This window comes from Tenrec ecaudatus, chromosome 10 (genome assembly GCF_050624435.1).
Source record: "Tenrec ecaudatus isolate mTenEca1 chromosome 10, mTenEca1.hap1, whole genome shotgun sequence".
Lineage (NCBI taxonomy): Eukaryota > Metazoa > Chordata > Mammalia > Afrosoricida > Tenrecidae > Tenrec > Tenrec ecaudatus.
Window position 1 is genome coordinate 124,062,023 of NC_134539.1, and position 22,973 is coordinate 124,084,995.

Below are 22,973 nucleotides of genomic sequence, written 5' to 3' on the forward strand. Positions count from 1 at the left end.
CCCCGGCTCCAGCTCCCGCAGCCTCGCTCCTTCGGCAGCCTCCCAGCTCGGGGACGGAGACCACTCAGCCAGCCTCGGATGGAGCCTCGGTGAAACAAGGAGCTGAGAGACAGGGTCTGGCTGGCCATGACCCTCGCCAGTCAGTTCCCCCACCGGGCTGGGTGATGTCTCTCTGCTCAGGTTCTGGGGTCCCTTGGCAAAACCATGGAGCCACTGACATCTCCCTCACAGCCTGGGGACCCCGGAGCCATGGAGTCATGGGCACTGCCTGCCTGGCCGAGCGGCACCCCAGACCAGGGCGGACAGCCTGGCAGCATAGCTCCGGGCGCTGCTGACAGTCCAGCAGCTCGGCAGGTTGGAGAATGGAGGCCCAAGGAGGGCTCGGAGCCTGAGGGAGACCCGAGCCCCCAGCCTGTGGAGGGCACTGGTTCTGAAGAGGCATTGGCAGGGTTGCCTCTCCCAGGGCAGCCAGCTGACGGCCCTGGACCCGGCCACCCGAAGCTGGAGGACAAGACGGTGGAAGCTTTCCCAACGGTAAGGGCTGGGGACGCAGGGTCTGCAAGGTGGGGGCTTCTTGTCATGCCCTCTGGCCTCGGGACACGGCAGGGCAGGATGTGCAGCCCCTCTGCCCACCTTGCCTGTCTTCTTGGCTGGTCTGTCTGTGCATCTGTCTCTGTCATGTCTGTCTTTCCTTCTTTCGGCACTGATCTCAGGGACTCCATTTTTCTCCATCTGTCATTTGGGATCTTGCTTGTGTCTACATCTGGTCCTGTCCCCGCCTTTTCCCCGTGTCTCTCTCTGTGGCAATCTGTCTGTCTGTGTCTCTTTCATGTGTTTCTGTCCGTTTGTCCCGAGGGGCTGAGTATACTGGTGTGTATGTGTTGAGGTGTGTGGTGGAATCGAAACCCAAGAAAACTGATGGTTTAGGAAAAGGAGTTTGGGGCTGGGTTGAGCGAGGACTGAGTAGGGAGGGCCAAGTTTGAGGGTGGGCGTCTCCTACAGAAGATGTGTTGTGTGTGTGTGTGTGGCGGGGGGGGGGGGAGCGATCAGTACTTTGGGGGAAGGGAGGGGACTCTGGAGTCATGGAGAGCCTGCAGGGGTTGGAGTGGGAGTTGAACTGGCATTTCCAGGAGGCAGAGAAGATGGCAGTGGGATGAACCAAGGAAAGGCATGGAGGGGCCCGGGGTCAGGACGGAGCAGCCCCTTCTCGGGCTCTTTGGGCTCCTCGGAGACCTGGGGTACGGTGGGGAACCTTCCTGCCTCTGTGTCTCCACCTCAGACAGGTGGTGCTGCCAAAGGGCGGGCTCTGACTGGGAGGGTGGGCTCCTGAGGCTGGGCCCCACCACTTCCTTTCCATGCCAGGCCAAGCTGAGTGTGGGCTTCGGGAACAGGCCCCACCTGGAGCTGCTGCGGGCCCTGGGGGAGCTACAGCAGCACTGTGCCGTCCTGAAGGAGGAAAATCAGTTGCTGGTGAGGCTCAGAAAGTGGAGCTAGAACCCTGGGCCAGGCAGACTCAGACTCCCTGACCCTGTCCCAGGCCCTTCCCCACCCCACCCCAAGACATCCCTCCAACCAGGCGCCACCTGCAAGGGACAGAATCCTAAGACCCAGGAGAGGGTGGGCCCCTGTCTGTAGTTGCTGGGGCCCTGCTGTGAACTCAGGGCCCCGGCTCAGGACTGGGCAGTTAGCACAGAGCCTGGAGGCAGGGTGGGTGGGGGGACTCCACACACGGCTCCAATTCTGCCTGGCCCCTTGTCAGAGAAAGAGCAGCTTTCCCGAGACGGAGGAGAAGGTGCGGAGGCTGAAGCGAAAGAACGCCGAGCTGGCGGTCATTGCCAAGCGCCTGGAGGAGAGGGCCAGGAAGCTGCAGGAGACGAACCTGAGGGTGGTGAGGACCAGAGCTGCTGGATAGATAGAGGCAGAGTGACCAGGGAAGAGGGGAACCAGAGGTGACTTTGAGGGATCGGGGCTCAGGGCTCACAGACTCTTAGCACCCAGGAAAGCAGGAAGCTGGGCCCAGAGGAGTCAGAAGGGTAAAGGCGAGCTGCCTGGGAAGTTCAGGGTTTCTGGAGCTCCCAGGGGTGGGAAGGGCTGGATGGGAGGGAGCAGAATTCTGGGTTACCACGTGTGGTGCCGGCTGCAGCTTCTGCTGAGCTCATCTCAGGGTAGGAATGAAGATCCATCCCGGTGGCAGCCCAAAATTAGCAGTGTGTTTAGTGCCTAAACTAGGCTGTGGAGTTAACTCCTTCCTCCCTGGGGGCTGCCAGCATAGAGTCAAATGAGGCCACTGGTCCCCTGAGGCCACCTCGCTAGGTTTTTACCCCAACCCCTCCTGTGGGAGGAGAGCAGAGGAGCCGGCAAAGGGCCCTTGCTTGTCAGTGATGACCAGTGTTGACCATTGGCCACACTACACCTCTGGCCAGGTGAGCGCGCCCGTGCCCCGTCCAGGGCCCAGTCTGGAGTTATGCCGGAAGGCCCTGGCCCGCCAGCGAGCCCGGGACCTCAGCGAGACCGCTAGCGCCCTGCTGGCCAAGGACAAGCAGATCGCCGCCCTGCAGCGGGAGTGCATGCTGCTGCAAGCCAGGCTCACCCTGGTGGGCAAGGTGCGCTTAAGGGGCCCTTCCCGTGCCCGGCCCTCCGGAGGGCCGCTGGCCGCCAGCTAGGGGGATGTGGATGAGATGTTAATGAGATGCAAATGAGGGGGAAGGTAGAGGCTGCTGGAGAGTAGGTTCCCCTGGCAACGGGCCCAGGTGGGAGCGAAGAGAAGGCGCTTGAACTGAAAGGGGTGGAGCCCTCCCGGAGTCCCAGACTTGGGAATGGCTGTGCTCTCAGCTCGAGGCCGCGGGCTAGTCATCTGTTTTAATCCACATGCTCGTGGGCCTCACACACGCGGGAAGGGATGCTTTGTAGACCTTTCGCTCGCCGAGCGTGCCCAGCACTGAGTTACTCTCCGGTGGCTGGCCGCACACGAGCTAGTGGGAGCATGTGGTTGGAGACGCCTGCACACACCTGGCAGGTTTGCCTGCCAGGCCAGGCCTGTTCCCGCGCCTCCGAGCGGCTCCGGCGGGGCGGGGCGGGGTCCGGCGTTCTCCCGGGGGGGCGCCGTGGGGCCTGACTCCCCTCCGCGGGCCCCCACCCCAGGAGGGCCCTCAGTGGCTCCACGTGCGGGACTTCGACCGGCTGCTGCGCGAGTCCCAGCGGGAGGTGCTGCGGCTGCAGAGGCAGATCGCGCTGCGCAACCAGCAGGAGCCGCCCCGGCCCCCGGGTCCCGCGGTCCTGGCCGCAGCCGGGGCGCCCGCCCCTGGGGCCCCGAGAGAGGTGAGCGCAGACGCCCGGGCAGCTGAGCGGGTGCGTGCAGACTGGGGGTGCGGAGGGAGGAGGCGGTACGGGAAGCGCCAGTGGCCCCTGCACGCGCTCCCACCTGGGGACCCTTTGCACTCCGAAGCGCTGCGGAGCTTCCCGGGTGCCGGGACGCCCACACCTCTCCCCGCGTCCTACCTGCGCCGCGCCCGCCCCGGGCATCCCGGGTGCGCCCTGCGCGGGTCTGCGCCCCGCGGGCCCGCCCCGCCGCCCCTGCCGCGCCGCCAGTGGTATAGCCCGGCTACAAATCCCCGGTTGCCCTAGCAGCCGCCCGGGGCCCAGCCCGAGCCGCCTCCTCCCGCCGCCGCCGTAGCGCGGGGACGCCCCCTTCAGCGCCCGCCCGGCTGGCCAGGTCCGCCCGGCTCCTCGGGGGCGGCGGTGTGTCCGCTCCGGCTCCAGGTACGGGCGACCCTCGAAGGGCACCGGGCTTAGGCAGCTCCTCTCCCGAGGGCTTGGGGCCCCTCTGCGGATCCTGAGCACTTAGGGGGCTGCCTCCTCTCCATCCTCTGCCGAGCAGCATCTAGGCCTACCCTGTTCTGGGAAGATGATGGGACGCTGGACCCATGGCGAGCTAGGCCCCAGGGTCTGGAGGCGGGGTGCTTCTGTTTCTGATTTGGGACCCCTGCCTGGCTCAGGAGGGGCAGATGCACCTCCCGCTGGACCTGCCCTCCCCTCAGCGTCTGCAGCCTGCACGGGAGCAGGGGACCAGGCAGGTTTGGGGGAAGCCAGGAGTCAGCTCGGGCCTGGTGTGCGCTGCTCCAAGCTAGGCCCCTGATTGATTCGAAGGCTCCAGAACCCCAGCTCTGGAGACACCTCCCTGTCCCCTGGGTCCAGGCAACCTCCAAATTCTCAGCCAGTCACGGAAGGGCACGTGAGTGGGGCTGGCTGCTGCAAGCTAACAAGGGAATGCTCTGGCCTGGATAAGGAACCTCCTTCCCAGGACACACGTGGGTCCCAGGATCTCAAAGCACTTAGGACTCGGGACACTGGGGTCCAGCCTCTGCTAGTCACATCAAGTGGAGAGGATGGATGGGGGTGGGTAGGCAGCCCCTCCTGGGCTGGGTTCTCATTGCTGACTGTGAGATAGGGTGGGGCCTACTGTCCCCCCCCCCCCCTACTCAGTTCTTGCCCTCCCATCCCTGGGCATTTACAGGCCAGGCCTGAGGAGGATGTGGACATCCCGCAGGTCATCCTAGGGCAGCCTGAGCCTGAGAAACTGCCGGAGGTACAGCAGCTGGTAAGTGCCCAGGGCCAGGCCTGGAGGACATTTGCAGTGGGCCGGTTGCCTCTCCCTCCTGAGTAGCCCCGGCGCTGACACCTTTGGGTTCTGGCCCCCCTGAACAGGAGTCAGAGCTCAGTAAGAAGCGGAAGAAATGTGAGAGTCTGGAACAGGAAGCCCGGAAGAAACAGCGCCGATGTGAGGAGCTGGTGAGCTGAGGGCCAGCTGCAGCACCCCCTTCCCCTCGGCCAACCAGCAAGTGGGTTTCCCCGAGCCCTGCTGGTCTCCCTCCTGACCATCGAGAACGTTCTCTCCTTCACATTCTGTGGGCTTTCCTTTGTCCGGGGCAGGCTCCAGGCAGGGGAGCAAGTGGCCATGACTCGGTGGGCAGGCTCCTCTGTGTGGGGAGAGGGGGCGAGTGGGTGCTAGACCCCCTCTCCAGAGCTCCACTGCCCCCTCAGGAGTTACAGTTGCGAGAAGCCCAGAAGGAGAATGCCCGCCTCACGGAGGAGAACTCTCGGCTCAGTGGGAGTGCCACAGAGAAGCAGCAGGTACTAGTTCTGCCCGAGAGGGGGGTAAGGGGGGGCAGGGACAGTGGGACCTGGACTCCTTCTGGGTCTCCAACCAGGCTAGAAACTTCCTTCTCCACCCCGACCTGGGCTAGGGTAGGGAGACTGCTAATCTCCCTAATGAGGGAGTGTGGGGGACAGAGCTCATGCACGCACCCATGGCTCCGACACATTCCTCTCCAGGTGCAGTGGGAGAATGTGGAGCTGAGGGGCCGGCTTCTAGGAGTGACACAGGAGCGGGATTCGGCCCTTCACAAGAGCCAGGGCCTGCAGAGCAAGCTGGAGAGCCTAGAGCAGGTGCTGAAGGTGAGGTGCAGGTGGGGAGAGGCCCTGGTACCAGTGATGGGGGAGAGGAGAATGGGATGTTCCCAGGAAGGCCTGGGGCCAATATCCCAAGTCTAGCCATTTGCACTTCTAGTCTCTGTTTTCTTTTTCACAGAGGGGATCTGGGATAGACAGCGGGTGTCTGAGGCCCCTCCCCCATGGATCTTCCCTAGTAAGGGTAGCTACCAGGCGCTGGCCCTGACCTTGACTCAGGAGCTTGTGTTTCAGCACATGCGGGACGTGGCCCATCGGAGGCAGCAGCTGGAGGCAGAGCATGAGCAGGCTCGACTCAGCCTACAGGAGAAGCAGGAGGAGGTCCGGAGGCTGCAGCAGGTGGGGACCAGGCCTCCTGGGAGCGGGCAGGAGTGAGGGAAGGGCAGTTGGCTGTTGGACTGCAGTTTAGTCATTCATTCATTCAGGCAACAAGCATTCCCTGAGCCCTCACGGTGTGCCTGCCAGGCACTGGGGTGACCCTGAGACCATGGTCCGGAAGGCAGGGTTCCCTCCCAATCTGCAAATATTCAGACCCAGGAATGAGGCGGTTTCAGACACTGACAAGTGCAGTGGGGGAAATGAACAAGGTGATATGTCAGAGGGAGGAGCTGCTTTAGAGAGGTGATCAGGGAAGACCTGTCCGAGACCGCTCGCTCACTCACTCACTGCTCTGGAGTCCGTGCTGACTCATAGAGACCCTCCCCTGCAGGACGGAGTAGAACTGCCCCGGGGGCTTCTGAGACTGTAACTCTACCGAAGTAAAAAGTTAACAGTTGGGCTCATCCCTAAAGGACAAGGAGGAGCCAGCCCTGAGAGCCAAGGGATGGGCGCTCCTGGAACCCGGATTAGAAGTGTAAATGCCCTGTAATAGGAGTGTTGGAACTGTAAGGCTCACTCACTGCCCTTGATGCCGACACATAGAGACCCTCCGGGCAGGGCAGGGCAGAACGGCCCCTGTGGGCTTCCGAGACTGTAACTCTTTACGGGAGTAGAAAGCCTCCTCTTTCTCCCGAGGAGCGGCTGCAGGGTTTGAACTGCTGGCCTTGAGGATCGTAGCCCAGTGTGTAACTACCGTGCCACCAGGTAGCATTCCTTTGACCACTCTGGCTAGAATGCGCATCTAGTAAGGAATGGGCGAGGGCTGGATCCTGTCAGATGGAAAAGCGGAGGGAATCATTGGGGTATTTTGTTCTGTGAGCAGTTAGGGGAGAGACCCTAGTCATGGTTTTAGAACACTTTCGGGTCAGTTCAGGAGAGGGATTGTGGGTGCTGGCCTGCAGGAGGGTGTCGTTGCCGTGGTCCAGATGGGAAACAATGGTATTCTGGTCTAGGGGACAGGCCATGGAGGGGGAATCAAGTGGGCGAGTAGAAGTATATTTTGGAGACAGACTGGGTGAGACTCGCTGTGGGATTCAAGTTGAGTCTCTACTCCGTCGTCGCCCATGTTCGGTGTTACCTCACCCTCCCAGAGGGAAATCGAAGAGCCTAGGGTGACAGTGAGGCTTGGGACTTGGGTGTAGAGTAAGAAATAGGCCTGGCACCATGCCCTGGAAGCCCCTCACGTTCACAAGAAGCGGAAGAGGCACAACAGGTGCAGAACACTCAGGGTCCACACCCAGAGGGTTGGATGGGTGCAAGGGGGTGGCTATGCTGGACAGAGAAACAGCACCAGGCCCCACCTCTCCTTGACCCTTCTGCCTCCTGACCAAGGTATGGCTGAGGGTGAGTGAGCAGCGGGGAGAGCCCTTCGGCTCTGCTGCTCCCAGCCCCCCTAACATTCACCCTCTCCACGGTCCCCCTCCCTCGCCCGCCTCCCTTCCCCAATCTTACTCCATGGCTTCCTCTTGATAGGCCCAGGCAGAAGCCAAGCGGGAACATGAAGGGGCCATGCAGCTGTTGGAGGTAAGGTCCTTAGTCCTTGGAGATGGCCACCAGGTCTGGCACTTGGGAGAAAGGCAGGGAACTTCAGATGAAGCTGGAGTGAACTGTGCGTGTGTGGGCATGCATGTGTGCATGCACGAGAGTGCGCTTGCTTTCTGGAGTTTCCCTGGACTTGTCCAGCCCTGAGGAATCCCCACCACCATTGAACTATTGCTCAGGGGGCTCCTGAGTCTGGTGGAAACAGTCTCATTGTAGCCCACTCTGCAGAGGCTGACATTCCTAAAAAATATCCTTCCATTTGGGAACTTCTCAGCCTGTCCAGGGAGCCTGCTGGATGAGGGTGTGGTCCACTCGGGCCCCACTCCCCACCCCACCTCCCACCTCCATTGGGTTAATGGGGAGAGAGATGGCAGTGAACTTGGCTCTTGGTGTTCTGGGTGACTGCCCCAGGGACTGGGGTTCTCACCACCCTGTGCTTCCCTTTTCTGTTGCAGTCTACCTTGGACTCCATGCAGGTAGGAGCTCCTGGCCCCTCTGCCCCCCAGCCTCCCCGGGCACTCCCGTTCATCCACACTGCTCCTGGCTTGCTGAGCCTCATCTGCGCCCTTAGAGCCCAGCAGTCCCAGTGGCACGTTTGTCCCAGACCTGCTACTAGGGGTCTTCCCTCCCCCAACACTGAGTCATTCAGACCTTGAGGAAGTTAACCCATGAGTCTCCTTACACTGGCCAGGTCCAGGCTCTCCCGATACCTGAGAGATAATCTTGGCAATTGGCCTGTATGTGTCACAAAGAGCTCCCAGGGTCCCTGGTGGAGTGTCTTGTCCCTCCTCCCTGAGGGCAGGAATTTGGGTCACTGACTGTGGGAAGGTGGCAAGTGACAGGGCTGAGGAACCCTGAGGTGTTACTGGTGGTGGTGATGGGGGTGGGGGTGGTCCTTTTTGGCCTAGAAAGCTGCCCAAAGCAGGAAGTGCAGCCTGCCTTGAGGACACGCTGGGGGATGTGAGGCTGGTCTTGACTGTGGAGGAGGGTGGGACCTGGGCATCCAACAGCCCCAGGACTTCCTCCCCTCCACTCAGTCAGCATTAAGGGCTGAGGTGCAGTCAGGCCAAGGGTTGGATCTGGAACTGGGGGGGGGGTGCGGGCCTGTGATCTGAGGCCCTGAGTGGCAAGGGCTGGCACCGGGCAGCTTTGCTGGGCTCACGGTGAATCTTGGCCCAGGCGCGGGTCCGAGAGCTTGAGGAGCAGTGTCGAAGTCAAACCGAGCGCTTCAGCCTCTTGGCACGGGAGCTACAGGCCTTCCGCCTGCACCCTGGCCCCTTGGATCTTCTCTCCTCCGCTCTGGGCGGCAGTGCCTTCGGGGACCGCCCACCTCCCCCTTGTTGCTGCTCCACACCCCAGCCCTGCCGGGGGTCCGGCTCCAAAGGTGAGGGGGGTCCCAGCGACACTGGCCTGGAACTCCCAGCCTGGGGTTCTTTTGGAAAGGTGGGCCCTCATCGTGCAGAGCAGGAGGTTCAGGCTCAGAGAGGGCTAGCAACTCACCCAGAGCCACACTGCAAGTTAGAGCCGGGCCTCCTGACTAGAGCCAGGCACTGAAGGGAGGAAATAGAACTCCTGCGCCCCTCTGTCCAGCAAGATTTCGTGGCCCTAGCTGGGAGTTGGGCAGCAGGAGTCAGTAGACACCAGGATGGGCTTGGGAGGCGGTTGGATTGGGTGGTCCCAGCCCCACTGACTTTGCAGCCGACGGGCTGTCATTTCTGATACAATTACATGCCCCTCACCACACTGCTGTGAGGGTCGTGTGAGATCACAAGCTCCGCCCCCGTGTCTCCGTATCTCTGTGGGGCTTGACCCCACATCCAAGAAGCTCCACCCTATCTCCCTGGTCCCTCAGGACACAGACCCCCAGCCCATGTGCCATCTTCTCTTTAGACCTTGACCTCCCGCCGGGCTCTCCAGGGCGCTGCGCCTCTAAGTCCTCTGAATCTGCCTCCGCGGCCCTCGCCGGGGTTGGACGAAGGGCGGCTAAGAAGGCAGAGACTCTCTCCGACTCCTCTCGTTCCGAGTCCATTCACAACAGCGCCAAGTCCTGCCCAACGCCCGAGGTCAGTGCCACCAGGGAGCTGGGGCTTCCAGTCCTCCCAAGCAGTCGGGGCCCAAACAGAGAGGTGGAGGCAGACTTGGGGAGCGTAGGACCATGCATCCCTCCCTGTGTGCCCCACACCTGCTCTCCAGGGCCTCTGGAGAGCCCCACCTTGGGGCCACCTGGCCCCGCCCCTTGGGGACCTGGGGAGGCCCCAGAGTCCTGGGCTGGGTGCATGGAGACATGCCGGCGCCAGGATCCACATCATGAGACGGTCCCGTCGGAGGGCCTGTGGCGGTGAGAAAGAACAAGGAGTTGAGCATTCAACCCCCAGCGTTGTCTTAGGCCAGCCCCCCACCGACCGACCCCTTTCTGAGCGCTTGTGCCCATATCCGAATACTGATGCTGCTACAACGTGCCCTGGGGGTGACTGTGAGGATGTGTGTGTATGTCGGGGGGGGGGGGGGAAGACAGCCCACACAGCACTGTGAGCGCCACCCCCTCTCTCTCCCAAGTCCCAGCGTGGGTGGGTGGGTGGAAGCCGGGCAAGTCAGGAGCTGCCCAACCTTAGCAAAGTGGGTGGAACTGCAGCGCCCAGGCTTCTACTGCCCCTTGTGTGACAGAAAGGGAATGCTGGTCACGGAGGAGCTGCCCCTGCCCCTGCCCACGCCTCCCTCAGTCCCCAGGGCCCAAGCTTCAGAGAAGCAAAGATGGTTCTTCAGGTTGGTCCGATAAAGGTGAGGCAGAGCCCGAGGCGCAGGGGTGTCTGCCCTAGGCCAGGGCCAGCCAAGTGGACTGGAAGTGCTGCCTTCCAGGGCTGAACACTGTCAGAGGACCAGAGGCAGGGACTTCTCCAGCCCCCGCCCCCGCCCTGCTCATCAGGCAGGCTTCCTGTAGAGGAGTCAAACACCACTGGACACTCGGTCCCCATCCCAGCTCTGCCCGGCTCTCTCTCAGCTGGCCAGGGCTCCCGGGGGGTTCAGGTCATCCCACTACCCCACTCTGGCTTCCTGGGACATGCAGCTGGGTTCTGTCCGTCCTGCTGGCTCAGGTATGGATTTAGGGACAACTCCACCCCTCCCGCTGCCCCCCATGCCTCTTACAACTGGCCATGTCCAGCACGTGTTAGCTGTCCTTCTCCCAGGCCTGGGTCTTCCTCGGGCGCAGCCTGGCAACCTGCCAGCTTGGGCCTTCGGCTCTGGGCTCTGGACAGGACCAGCCCACTCTCTTTGCCCCCAGGTGGACACAGCCAGTGAAGTAGAGGAGCTGGAGGCAGACAGCGTCCCCCTGTTCCCCGAAGTGCCAGAGAAAACCCCAGGAGGGGCCAGGATCCAGGTCTTCCTAGCACGCTACAGGTGAGCCCCTCTCCCTTGCCCTGCCCCCAGCCCTTTGGTGGGTGTGAGGAGGGGACCATGTGACAGAGATGTTGTTGGGGTGGGAGTGGGGCTGCAGGGCTCTCGGCAGCAGGCGTGTGCTCCTCACTTGGCTGGACCCAGGGGTCACTGTAAAGGCCCTGCCCTGCTGGAAATGGACAACTGTGCTTCCATGACGACCCGATGCCGAGGGCTAGAGGAGGCAGGACGTGGAGGAGGGACGTAGTCACTGCCGTCCTCCTCCTCCTCTTCCTCCTGCTTCCCCTAATAGCTACAACCCCTTTGAGGGCCCCAACGAGAACCCTGAGGCTGAGCTTCCCCTGACTGCCGGCGAGTATATCTACGTCTGTGGCGGCATGGACGAGGATGGCTTCTTCGAAGGTAGGGAGGGAGGGGGAGTCGCGCTGTCTGCTCCCCTGCCTTTAAGCCCGTGTTCCCCAAGTCCTCTCAGCACGCTCAGCCTTCTACACCACCTTAGATTCAGCTAAAAGGCATCAAGGGAGCCTGGCGGCCCATGGGGAAAGGCCACGAACTGGGCCGGGGAAGGAGACGACGAGGCTGTCTGTGGGCCTGGCCCCAAACAGGGCGGCACAGTGCACACTCACGGTCCAGACGATGGCAGTGTCACAGGGCACTGGGGCCATATCGATGCCAGGCTCACAGGCAGGGCGATGGTGGTTAGCGAGGCGCGGAGCCAGCCAGGTGTGGGAAGGAGGTCCCAGGCTTCCCCAGGCTTCAGCTCCCAGGAGGAGTGGACATAAGTGGTTAGCAGTTTTCAGGGTCCAGGGAGATGCTGAGGCTCAGGGAAGTCCTCCAGTTCCTCTTGGGAGCCATTGGGTTCATTCCAGAGCACTAGGACCCGTGTGCAGAAGACCTGACAGTGGGATGTGCTCCAGGTTGGCTCTGGCCTGGTTCAGCAGAGGGAAAGGTGGCACGGTGTGGGCACGATTGGGGTCCACCCGTGTATACCTGTGTGTGAGGTCTTGGCGAGGCTTTGGACCTGAGCCTGTAGCACCATAGGGTTGGGTTCGCAAGGCCAGGCCTCCAGAACCTGTGCAGTGCCTCTTCCCTGCGGTGTCTGCACCTGGGCCCGGTATTCCAATGGCCGCCTGGAACGATGGTCCTCACTCTTTCTGCGTGGTTTACACGGCTCCAGTCCCATAGGGCGGGATCTCAGCAAGCCAGATTATGCAGCTCCCAGGTAAATATGCCCTTGTGATGAGAAATTTAAAAACCAAGTATGTGGAGGAAGAACAGAAGCCCACGTATGAATGAACCACGCATGCAGGAACTGGAAGGGTGTGGATAAAGGGGCGCTGTTTGTCACTTTGTCCAGCAAGGAGCACTCCAGGGACACTGCTCCCCCTCACCCGCTCCTGGTGGCCAGCTTCCAGGCTCCCTAACTGCAGCAGATGCTCCAGCTCCCCGGTCCTGCAGGGCTGGAGATCAGCCTCGGATTAAAGCACCCCCTTCTACCTTACATCCCTCAAGTGCCCTAGCAAAGCCCCACAAACGGAGTGGTTGAAAAGAGCGGAATGGATGTTCTCTCAGCCCTGGAGGCTGGAAGGCCGAAATCACAGTGGGTGGCAGCACCTCAGCCCTCCCTGAAGGCTTAAGAGAGAGATTTCATTCCTCGCCCTTTCAGCGTCCGGGGACTCCTGGGGTTCCTTGGCTTGTGGCCGCGTTTCCCCAGTCTCAGCCTCTGAGCTGCAGGGCCTCTGCCGTGTCTCTCTGGGAGACCCTTGTGGGTGGATGTGACTGCCCCCTTGAGATGCTTTACTGAACTGCAGCTGCAAAGTCATGTCTTCCAAATAAGGTCCTGGGGGCCAGGGGTTGGGACGTGGACCTATCTTTTGGGGGCCGCTTGCAGGCTCGTTCTCCAGGATTCCTCGCTGCTTGCACAAGCCGTGGGACTGCTGGGGAAACCCTGGGGCAGGCCTGCTGCTAAGCGCTGCCGGGCTGGCTCACTTTTTCCGCTCTAAGCCATGAGCTCTCTCTCCCAGTAAGGTGGTGCAGCCACCAACCAGGCTGTCCCCTCAGGACGTCTTTGCCTGCCCCCACCTTGGCCGCGACTTCACATGCTGTGTGCCAAACAAACAACCACAAGTGTCTTCAAAGACGTCTTTGCCAACTCTGCAGGGGGCCTGGCACCAGGGGACAGCCTCACCTTTGGCTGCAGCCTGGGATGGCTGCCAGGTCACGCACCTTCTAGAACCCACCACCTACTGGTCACCGGCACCTACAGCTTTCACTGCTAACGATTCCTTCCCTTGCCCTGAGAAGGAGGCTGGTCCCCTTCCCACAAAGGAGCAAGGGCCCCCCAACCTGACGCCTCCGATCTGTAACCCCACCACGGGAACTTCCCAATCAGAATCTGGTTCCTCATGTTGGCCTGTGGACTCCCCTCCCTCCGTTTCCAGTATGACGGGATAACAGTCCAGTGAGCCTCGATGCCCTAACCTCGACCCAGCAGTGATAGACAGTTTTCCACTCGAGGGTCTCAAAGAAAAAGTTTTGAGTGCTGGTTGCAGACCTTTTGACCTTTGACCCAGGAAGCTGTCACTGCCGCTCCCGAAACCAGGGACGGGCTACATCCTAGAGGCAGCGTCGTCACCCGGAGCTTGTTAGGAGCACGGAATCCTGACCCACCGGCCGGACCTAGTGGACGAGAGTCAGCATTTTAACTGATCTCCAGCTGAGACATACGGATACTGGAACTGAAGATGGCCGGTGGTCCCCGGGTGGTAAACACGGTTAAGCATTTGACCGCAACCCCAAAGATGGGCAGTTTGAACCCACTTGGTGCACCTCAGAAGCAAGACCTGGCAGCCTGCTTGCTCTGAAAAGCCCGTGGAGCAATTCTGCCGTGTTTTATCAGCTCCCACTCACGAGGCCTTGGAATGGACTCCGTGGGCCACGGGTTGGTTTGCTTTTGGTTTCACATAATCATTCTCACACCCACCATGAGTCCCAATAGCTCCCCAGTTCCTTGGATTTGGCTGCTCTTGTTCTTTGAAAGCACCGGCAGGTGCCTGTTGGTTTGAGTCAAATGATGACCATCAGTAGCCCCAGTGATGCAGGAGGTTATCCGTTGGGCTGCTACGTGCAAGCCAGCAGTTCAAAGCCACCAGTCGGCTCCTTGGGAGAAAAAGGAGGCTTTCGATCTCTGTAAAGAGTTAAAGTCTCAGAAACCCCCAGGCACAGTTCTACCTTATCCCATGGAGCTGCCACCCACTCCGTGTTCTGAGTTTTGATTCAAATCACGCACTGGATGTCACCAAAATGACACCCAGTCATTAACGGCTGGGTGTTTCTCTCCCTTTTCTCCACCCCCCCCCACCCCCTTGCCCTTCCTGCTCACCACTTTGCCAGGAGAGCTGATGGATGGCCGAAGGGGCCTGGTCCCCTCCAATTTTGTAGAGCGTGTGTCTGATGACGACCTTCTGACCTCCCTCCCTCTGGAGCTGACCGACTTGTCACACAGTTCTGGCCCTGAACTCAGTTTCCTGAGCGGTGGCAGCGGCGGCGGAGGCGGCGGGGATGGCAGCAGCAGGGGGGCCCAGAGCAGTGGAGAGTGTAGCCAGCCCCCTCTGGAGGAGAATGATGTGGGCTGTGAGCTCTGCCTGAGTCCCCAGCTGGACGGCCTTGGTGAGCCCTCTGTGGTGCCTTACCCGCGCCGCCTGGCGGTCCTCAAGCAGCTGGCCCACAGCATGCTGCTGGCCTGGGAGCCGCCCCCAGAGCCAGTGGACGTGCATGGCTACCACATCTTGGTGAATGGTGAACTGCGGCAGGCCCTGGGGCCCGGGGCGCCCCCCAAGGCCATGCTTGAGAACCTGGACCTGCGGACTGACCTTCTCCATGTCTCTGTCCGGGCTCTGACTAGCCGGGGCAACTCCGATCCCTTGCGCTGTTGCCTGGCTGTGGGCAGCCGGGCAGGGGTGGGGCCTAGCCAGCTGCAGCTCCATCGACTGACTGCCACATCTGCTGAGATCACCTGGGTGCCCGGCAATAGCAACTTGGCCTATGCCATCTACCTCAATGGGGAAGAATGCCCACCTGCCCGCCCCAGCACCTACTGGGCCACCTTCTGCAACTTGCAGCCCGGGACCCCCTACCAGGCCCGAGTGGAGGCGCAGCTTCCCCCCCGAGGGTCCTGGGAATCAGGTTGGGAGATGCCAGAGCAGAGGGCAGCCACCCTGCAGTTCACCACCCTCCCAGCAGGTATGCAGTTCTGAGCACCGAGGGGTGGGCTGGGGCAGTGGGGCACCGACTCGGGGCGGTCATGGGGTGGCGCCAGAGGGGGAGACTTCTCTTTGCATTTTCAAGGACGTGGCCAATTGGGCTGCTGTCCCCGGTGGGCATTACTAGGCCTTGTGCCCTTCCCCTAGGCCCACCCGATGCCCCCCTGGATGTGCAGATTGAGCAGGGACCCTCCCCCGGAATCTTGATCATCAGTTGGCTCCCAGTCACCATCGATGCTGCCGGCTCTTCCAATGGCGTCCGGGTCACAGGCTATGCTGTCTATGCCGATGGGCAGAAGGTATGGCCCTGGAGGGTACCCGGAGGACCTCCTTGCCTAGTCTCTGGCCTGGCCCAGAGGTGCCCAGCCCCTGGTATTTGGGCACTGTTGGTTGAGAGCACAGGCTTTGGCATCAGCTGACTGGTTTGCAGCTGCCCCAGCACTCTTGGTCAGGAGACTGAGATGAAAGTCGTGCAGAGGGTTTAGCATGGTGGCGTAACGGCAGTCGCCCGTGTTCTGTGTCCAAGCAGCGGGTCTCCTCACCTCTCTCTCCTGTCTTCCTGCTCCGCAGATCATGGAGGTGGCCTCGCCCACGGCGGGCAGTGTGCTAGTGGAGCTGTGGCACCTGCAGCTGCTGCTAGTGTGCCGGGAGGTGGCTGTGCGCACCATGTCACCCCACGGCGAGTCGGCTGACTCTATCCCAGCGCCTGTTGGCCCTGCCCTGGCTCTGGCCTGCCTGCCAGCCAGGGTCTCCTGCCCCTCACCCCACCCAGGCCCGGAGGCCAGGCCACCCTTTGCTCCAGCCTCCTCAGGGCCTGGAGACCCTGCTTCCCCACTCCCGTTCCTTGTCCCCAACGGAACTCAAGAGCCCCCAGGGGCCCCCCCAGCCAGCCTTCCCAGCAAGGCATCAAGAGGACCTCTGGAGGAGCCTCCAGCGTCTTTGTCCCAGGTACCCTTGGAAGAGCTGGTGGGGCCTGGGAGAAGGGCCTGGGGCTTGGGACCCCCTCCTCAGTGCCCACCATTGCAGGAGGAGGCTGGGGCCGCAGTGCTGGGCACCTTGGAGGAGAGGAGGGTCTGTGAGCTGACAGTGGGCGAGCAAGGCCCTGGCCCTACGGCTCCTGGCCGGACCCAGGAAGAGGCCGAGTGGTCCACAGCAGAGGCCCAGCCGGTGCCATGCCCCACCCAGGGAGCCCTGGCCCAGGCGGCCCTGTGTATGGAGGCCAACCAGGGAGACACAGGGTCTGGGCTTCTGACCAGGGTCCAGGTATGGTGCTGGGGAGGCAACGTGCCTCCCCCAAGGATGGCACCCTTCCATCCTGGTTGTCACCCTCTCCCTTGTTCTCCATTCTGGTCTGTGCTGTGTGTCTGGGTCTCTGTCATGAGTTTCTTCCCAGACACCTTTCTGTGTTTGCTTCCATCCTCCTCTTGATCTCTCTCCTGCCTCAGAGTTCAGGAAGGTCCCCCTGTCATACACCCCCCCTTCCCATCTTTCCTCCTTGCCCTGGCAGAGCCTGTCCAGAGGCCCTGGTGCCCTCTCACTGCCCCTCTCTTGCCCACCTCTTTTTTTTTTAATTAGGGGCTCATACAACTCTTATCATAATCCATACATATACATACATCAACTGTATAGAGCACATCCGTACATTCTTTGCCCTAATCATTTTAGAAGCATTTGCTCTCCACTTAAGCCCTTTGCATCAGGTCCTCTTTTTTCCCCTCCCTCCCCGCTCCCCTCTCCCTCATGAGCCCTTGATAATTTATAGATTATTATTTTATCATATCTTGCCCTATCCGGCGTCTCCCTTCACCCCCTTCTCTGTTGTCCGTCCCCCAGGGAGGAGGTCACATGTAGATCCTTGTACTCGGTTACAGAGAGAAGACACAGCAGAGCTTGGGGCGCGTTTGGTGAGCCCCCTTGTGGACCACAACCGAAGCTCAGACCTGTCAGACATCCAGGAGGAGGAAGAGGAGGAGGAGGAGGAGGAGGGGGAGCTGGGTCCTAGGCCTTGCTCATTCCAGAAGCAGGTTACTGGCAACAGCATCAGGGAGAACGGGGCCCAGGTAACAGGGTGATGAGAGGGGCTAGCGGGCCCTGGTCCTGAGCCTCCAGGGAGGGCCCCTCCACCCCGTGTGCCAGCAGCTGTTGCAGCCCCAGAGCTGAGCACCAGCAAGGTCCTGGGTGTGTGGTCTGGGCCCAGGTGGGGTGAAGTGGCCCAGGAGAGGTCTCTGGCTCACTGGGAGGAAGGGGAGAGGAGGGTTTCTTTTCAGTATTTAGTGCCTGGGCTCAGGGGAGCCTTGTGTTTGGAGCTTCTGCCTCAGGGCTCGGGTGGGGGAGTCACTGCTCTACAGGCGTAACCTTCTCTCCTCCAGGCCCTGATCCCGGGGTGTGCCCCCCCAGTTCTTCCCCTGACTGGCCTCTCTGGGTTCTTCTCCGCTGTAGGGAAAGACTGGCGGGTCGGGGGATGGCCTTGGAGGGAGCTGAGGGCAGGCTGTGGGGCTGCCCCCACCCCCTGTCCTCGTTGAGGGCAGAGGTCCCACCTGTCTCCTCTTCCGTATGGGCCGCTCTTTCTGCTGCTCCTGGGCCCCAGCCCCAGCAGCCCGACTCCTCGTGCGAGACAGACAGCGACGAGGAGATGCTGGAGCAGGTCTTGGGGCTGCCTCTGCAGCAGTTCTGCAGCAAGAAGCTCTTCAGCATCCCCGAGGAGGAGGAGGACGAGGAGGAGGATGAAGAGGAGGAGGAGGAGGAGGAGAAGCGAGGGGCAGGCTGCTCTCCCCGAGACACTAGTCTGCCTGACCCCACGTCATTGCTAGGGGCCGGCTGTGCTGCTCAACCCGAAGGACTGGCCCCACACCCCTCGTCTCCCAACCCCTTTGGGGCTGGGGACCACCTAGAGGACATGCCCGGACTAGCTGGAGGAAGCTGCTGGAGGCGAGGAGGTGGCCCCGTGGAGAAACTCCCAAGCCGCAGGCGGCCCCCAGACCCCCGAGAACACTGCAGCCGTGTCCTGGGCAACGGGGGACTCCAGCCCTCTGGACGCCCGGGCCCCACGCGGGAGAGGGGCGGTCCCCCTGGGGGCGAGGGGACCAGAGCCGGGGCAGAGGTTGGTGGGAGAGCACGGCCGGCCCCTTCCTGGAAATGCCCGCGTGGCCGGCCCCTGGAATCTGGCCTGGCCAGCTGCCTGTCTCCCAAGTGCTTGGAGATCAGCATTGAGTATGAGTCTGAGGATGAGCAAGAGGTGGGCGTCGGGGGCATCAGCGTCACCGGCTCCTGCCCCCCCGGAGAGGGGGAGAGCTGGGGCACGGCACCTGCAGGATGGCCCAGGGGGACTCTGAAGGCCAGTGCAGCCCCCAGCACTAACCCACGGCCCCCAACCTGGGAGAAAGGGGAGCCACAGGGGAGAGGCCGCAGTGTGACTGTCAGAGCCACGGAGCCAGCCTCCCGGGTCCGTGCCCACCTCCGTCTCGGGCAGCCCCGTGCCTGTGGCTGCCGGGTGGCCCTGCTTGCTGCCCACCTGCCACTCCCATTCCACGCAGCCGCCTCCATCCGCAGAGGTGGGGGCTGGGCCTCCGGGCTCCCCAACTGCCTCCTTCCACCCGCATTCCACCGCTTTGCTGCTTTTGCGAACAGGACTGGGACCCACAATGCTCTGTGGACACTAAGCTCTGATTGTGTCCCGTCAGCCCCCGGCCCTTGGGCAGGGCGGCCCTGTCCCCGGCTTAGCTAGTCACGTCTTCGGGATGCCACTGCGATGCCAGTCCAACACCACCAAGCTTGACACCTTGACCTGAGGCGCCCCTGTCACACGCTTCTGGACAAACTCTCGACACCTAAGCCTAGTCCCTCCCCCGCACCCATCTAACGCTTGGGGGGGCTCCAGCCTCCCCTCCTACCTGCCTGCCGCTGCCCCCGTGGGGTGGAGCGGGGGCGGGGCCTCCAGAGAAGCATGCTGTCCCTGCTCTGCTGCTTATGCTGGTGGGCAGCACCGGGGGCGGGCATGGCCCTGCCCACCAGAGGGATGGCGGGTCACCTCTGCTGTGCGTCGCCCTCTCTTTGCAGGCCATAGAGATGGGGGAGCTCAGGGGACAAGATGGCTCTGGGCGCAGGGCTCCCCCCCGGAGAGGGCCGCGGGCATCCCGACCAGGCTGCAGGGAACCAGGTGAGCACCTGAAGGGGGCTGCGCTTGGCATGAGGGGCCTGTTGGGACCCCTTGGCCTGAGCTCATTGAGATGCTGCCCTCTCTCCGCAGCCCCCCTGAGGAGCCCCCCGGAAGAGGTCCTGGCCTCCCAGGACCTAGCTGTCCGACTCTTTGTGGCTCTGTTTGACTACGACCCCCTGTCGATGTCTCCCAACCCCGATGCTGGGGAAGAGGAGCTCCCCTTCCGGGAGGGGCAGATCCTGAAGGTGACTGACTTCTGGCTGATTTGGGGGCTCAGCTCCTTCATCCAGCCCCACTGGAGGTTTCCATGATAGACCCAGGGCACTGCTTCTGGAGCAGATGGTGTGATCCTGGCTCTGCCACTGGTGGCCGGGAGATCTTGGGGAGGTGACCCAACCCCTGTGCCTCAGTTTCCTCATTGACACAGTGGGGGCAAGAGGAGAGCCCCCCTCACAGCATTGTTAGAGGATTCAGCGATTCAACAGACATAAGGCCAGGAACTGCCTGGTACACAGTGCACCACAATTGTTGGCATTACCCTTTTACCATTCCTGCGAGTTATTTATCGGAGGCTTTTTGCTATTGCTCTGCTGAGATTGGAGAGCTCCGCTCCGGGGTGAGCTGGGGGGCGGGGGGCCGTGGGCAAGTGGGGAGCCATAATGATACTCTTCTGTGTTGTTCTCCCGGCTTTCTGTACCACGGCCCACCAGAGGCAGGTCATCTGCAGCAGGCACAGGTGTGGAGCTCAGGGCCTAGGGCCTGGGCAGGACTCAGAATGGCCTGAGAGAACTGGTCTTTGTCTCTAGGTGTTTGGTGACAAGGATGCTGATGGCTTCTACCGGGGCGAAGGTGGGGGCCGCACTGGCTACATCCCCTGCAACATGGTGGCAGAGGTAGCGGTGGACAGTCCTGCGGGGAGGCAACAGCTGCTTCAGTGGGGTTACCTGTCCCCAGATGTCCTTGTGGAGGGCTCAGGTAGGACCTGCTGCTGTCCCTCACCTGCCATCCACTACCCTGTTCCAACCCGGTGCCACTCTGAGGGATGGGCACATCAGGAGTGGCGGGGGCCTTGTTTAGCCGGGCCCTGTGGAGACCAGGCAGGGGTGGCTTGGGAGTCTGCTGTGGAGGAATGGGCCTGCTCAGGGGAATGCTCTCAGGTACCCACGTATGTCGGGTCTTGGAGGGGAGGATGGGCAGGGGAGGAAGGCCCTGAAGACCCATGGCCCCACCCTGAGACGTGCACGGTCTGCCCAACCCCCACACTCCCCGCTGCAGTTCACCTCTGACCCTTGCTTTCCTTCCCGGATCAGGGAACTGCACCTTTGCATATGCCGAAGCCCGCACAGCTGGGCCTCCCCCGAAGCCCCGCCGCTCCAAGAAAGGTGGGTGAGACCCTGGCCCCCTCGATGCCTGTGGGTGTGTGAGCTGGGTGAGTGAAGGTGCACTGATGGACCTTCTGGGGAGTCCTGCATGCAGGTTTGGGGGCAAGTAAAGGGACTCAGGGCAGACTTTCGCCTGCTTCCTCCCTCCTCAGGTGGGTGCTTGAGTCTGTTGGGAGTGAGGGGTGATGGGCAGGGGTCTGCTCCACAGAGCCAGACTGTGAAATCTGAGTGGCCTGAGCATGTCCCTTACCATCCCCCAAATCCCCTCGCCCCCAAGTGATCCTGGAGCCCACCTCAGCTTTGTGACCGGATTACCCAGTGTGCCCCGCACCACCCCAGTCTTGGGTGAGGTAGTCAGTGGGAGGCAGGGCTCAGCGCAGCCTTGTTCCACAGCGGAGACAGAAGGTCCTGCCTAGCCCTGTCCAGGTGAGAGGCCAGCCCGGGGAGACAGGGCAAGAGAGCTGGGCCAGCAGCCACTCCAGGAGCTACCAGGAGTCAGGTGGTGGTGGTGAAAGAGTCGCAGGCCTCCAGGGTGGGTGGTGGCGTCTAGAGGGAGCCCTGAGCCTGCCCACCCTTCTCTTGCAGGGCTCCCTCCCACAGGCCCGCCCCAGGCGGGCTCTGCCGGCCTGAAAGCTCCCCGAGATATGGTGGCAGCATTTGACTACAATCCGCGGGAGAACTCCCCCAACACGGACGTGGAGGTACGTGCCCGCAGACAGAGCCCACACGGAGCGGGGCCTAGGCAGGGCCTCTCCACTGACCCCTGCCCTTGGTCTCCACAGGCAGAGCTGCCCTTCCAGGCCGGGGACGTCATCACTGTGTTCGGAGGCATGGATGATGATGGCTTCTACTATGTGAGCGTGTGCGGGGTGTTGGGGGAGGGTTTCCTGATGACACTCCCGTGATAGTGCTGTTCCCTGCGGGGGCAGGGCTGGGGGACTGCCAGGCCAATGGGGCAGGGCTGGGGGGGCAGGCCTCAGGAGGCGCCTCTGTCTCACCAGCATCTCCTCCCTAGGGGGAACTGAACGGAAAATGGGGCCTTGTGCCATCCAACTTCCTGGAGGGTCCCAGGCCTGAGGTGGGCAGCCTGGACAGGGAGCGTGGGACACCCCCGGCCGAGAGTCAGGTCAGTGGGGAGCCAGGCTCCCAGTCAACAGTCTGGTCTCTCCTCTGCTGGGGTGGCCGTGGGCCGGGGCCGCCGTAACAACGTGAGCACTGCCCCAGTACTGTGGTGTCACCAGCAGGGGTAGCTCTCTCCCAGGAGCTGGGAGGTGCAGAGTGTGCTCCTGTTTGCAGGGGGGGTGGGGCGTGGCCGCAACACTGACCCCATCAGCCACTCCCTGGCCAGGGCAGCGTGGGCATCAGGGCATGCGGGTCCAGGCTCTCCCTGTCCCTGCTGTATCTGTGTCTCCCAAGTGGTCCCCGTCCTGTGGCCTCAGAGTTTAAAGCCAGCTGCCCAGCAAGGACTGAGTCTTCAGGTCCTGTCCTCAGTGCTAGAGTGCTAGTCTCTTTGCACCTGGCGGGGGAATGATGAAGCTCCAGCCACAGAGGGGCGGGCTGAGGGAGGCAGGGCCGAGGGCGGGGCTGGCCCCAACCGGAAATCTCTGAGCTGCCATGTGTACTGGTTACAAATGCAAGTGATCTCAAAGTGGACACCCCCCTGCTCTGTGGCCTGGTGACTGGTGGTGACCGGCGGGCGGGTCTGTGGGTAACCCGTCTCCTCTCTTTGTTCCCTGCGCTCAGAGAACGAGGAGGCGAAGAGTCCAGTGCTAGAAGGAGGTAGATATATGTAGAAAGAGCACCATGTAAGTGGGGGGAATGCCCCCCCCTACATCTCACACAACCTCCCCATCCCTCTCACCACAATCACACAGGACACCCCTGCCTCAGACCCTGAGCCCGGCTGGCTCTGCTTGCTGCTGTCTTGTGGGTGGAGGGGGGATCTGGCTCTTGGCTGGATCCAGATTCTCCACCCCTGGCTTGGTGTGCCTCCCTCCTCCCCACCTCCCTGGCAGTTCCAGTGGTCATCGGAATATGTAATTCATCCTAGTATGTGAGGCCTCTCTCATACTAGCTGGCTCCTCCTGTTGTGTAACACACTCAGTTTATAGACGCTTGTGTTGCTGCCCTCCCACTCATTGTGGCTCGTCTGTGTACCATGATGCATTACAGAACAGTGTAACATGGGATTGCTACTGGGGGTACAAAGATGACTCTGTAAGGCACTCTCCACCCCTTTCTCCTGCATCATGGCCAGGTCGGGGACCACATGCATGACTTGACTGCCAGCTCTCAAGTTCCTCTTCTTGGGGGATGGAAGGGAGAGCCTCTTGAAACCCCCAAGCCTCTCTTCTCTGGGGCTCAGGGAGCCCCTCCTTGTGTTTTCCCAGCAGC

General features: G+C 61.9%; 1 protein-coding gene across 1 annotated transcript; it reads left to right on the plus strand.

Moving 5' to 3' along the window:
- The first annotated feature begins 204 nt into the window (after nt 1–204).
- On the plus strand, nt 205–22,352 carry TSPOAP1 (TSPO associated protein 1). Its single transcript, XM_075559281.1, is given in 31 exon segments — nt 205–534; nt 1,363–1,470; nt 1,760–1,888; nt 2,424–2,603; nt 3,142–3,318; nt 4,514–4,597; nt 4,705–4,788; nt 5,041–5,130; nt 5,332–5,454; nt 5,701–5,805; nt 7,318–7,368; nt 7,842–7,862; nt 8,566–8,770; nt 9,277–9,449; nt 10,667–10,782; nt 11,072–11,181; nt 14,173–15,021; nt 15,189–15,340; nt 15,612–15,989; nt 16,068–16,304; nt 16,913–17,101; nt 17,629–18,483; nt 19,098–19,197; nt 19,288–19,442; nt 20,004–20,172; nt 20,508–20,579; nt 20,973–21,005; nt 21,180–21,280; nt 21,362–21,433; nt 21,595–21,705; nt 22,323–22,352. Coding segments are annotated over 31 exon segments (5,589 nt in total).
- Nucleotides 22,353–22,973: the final 621 nt, after the last annotated feature.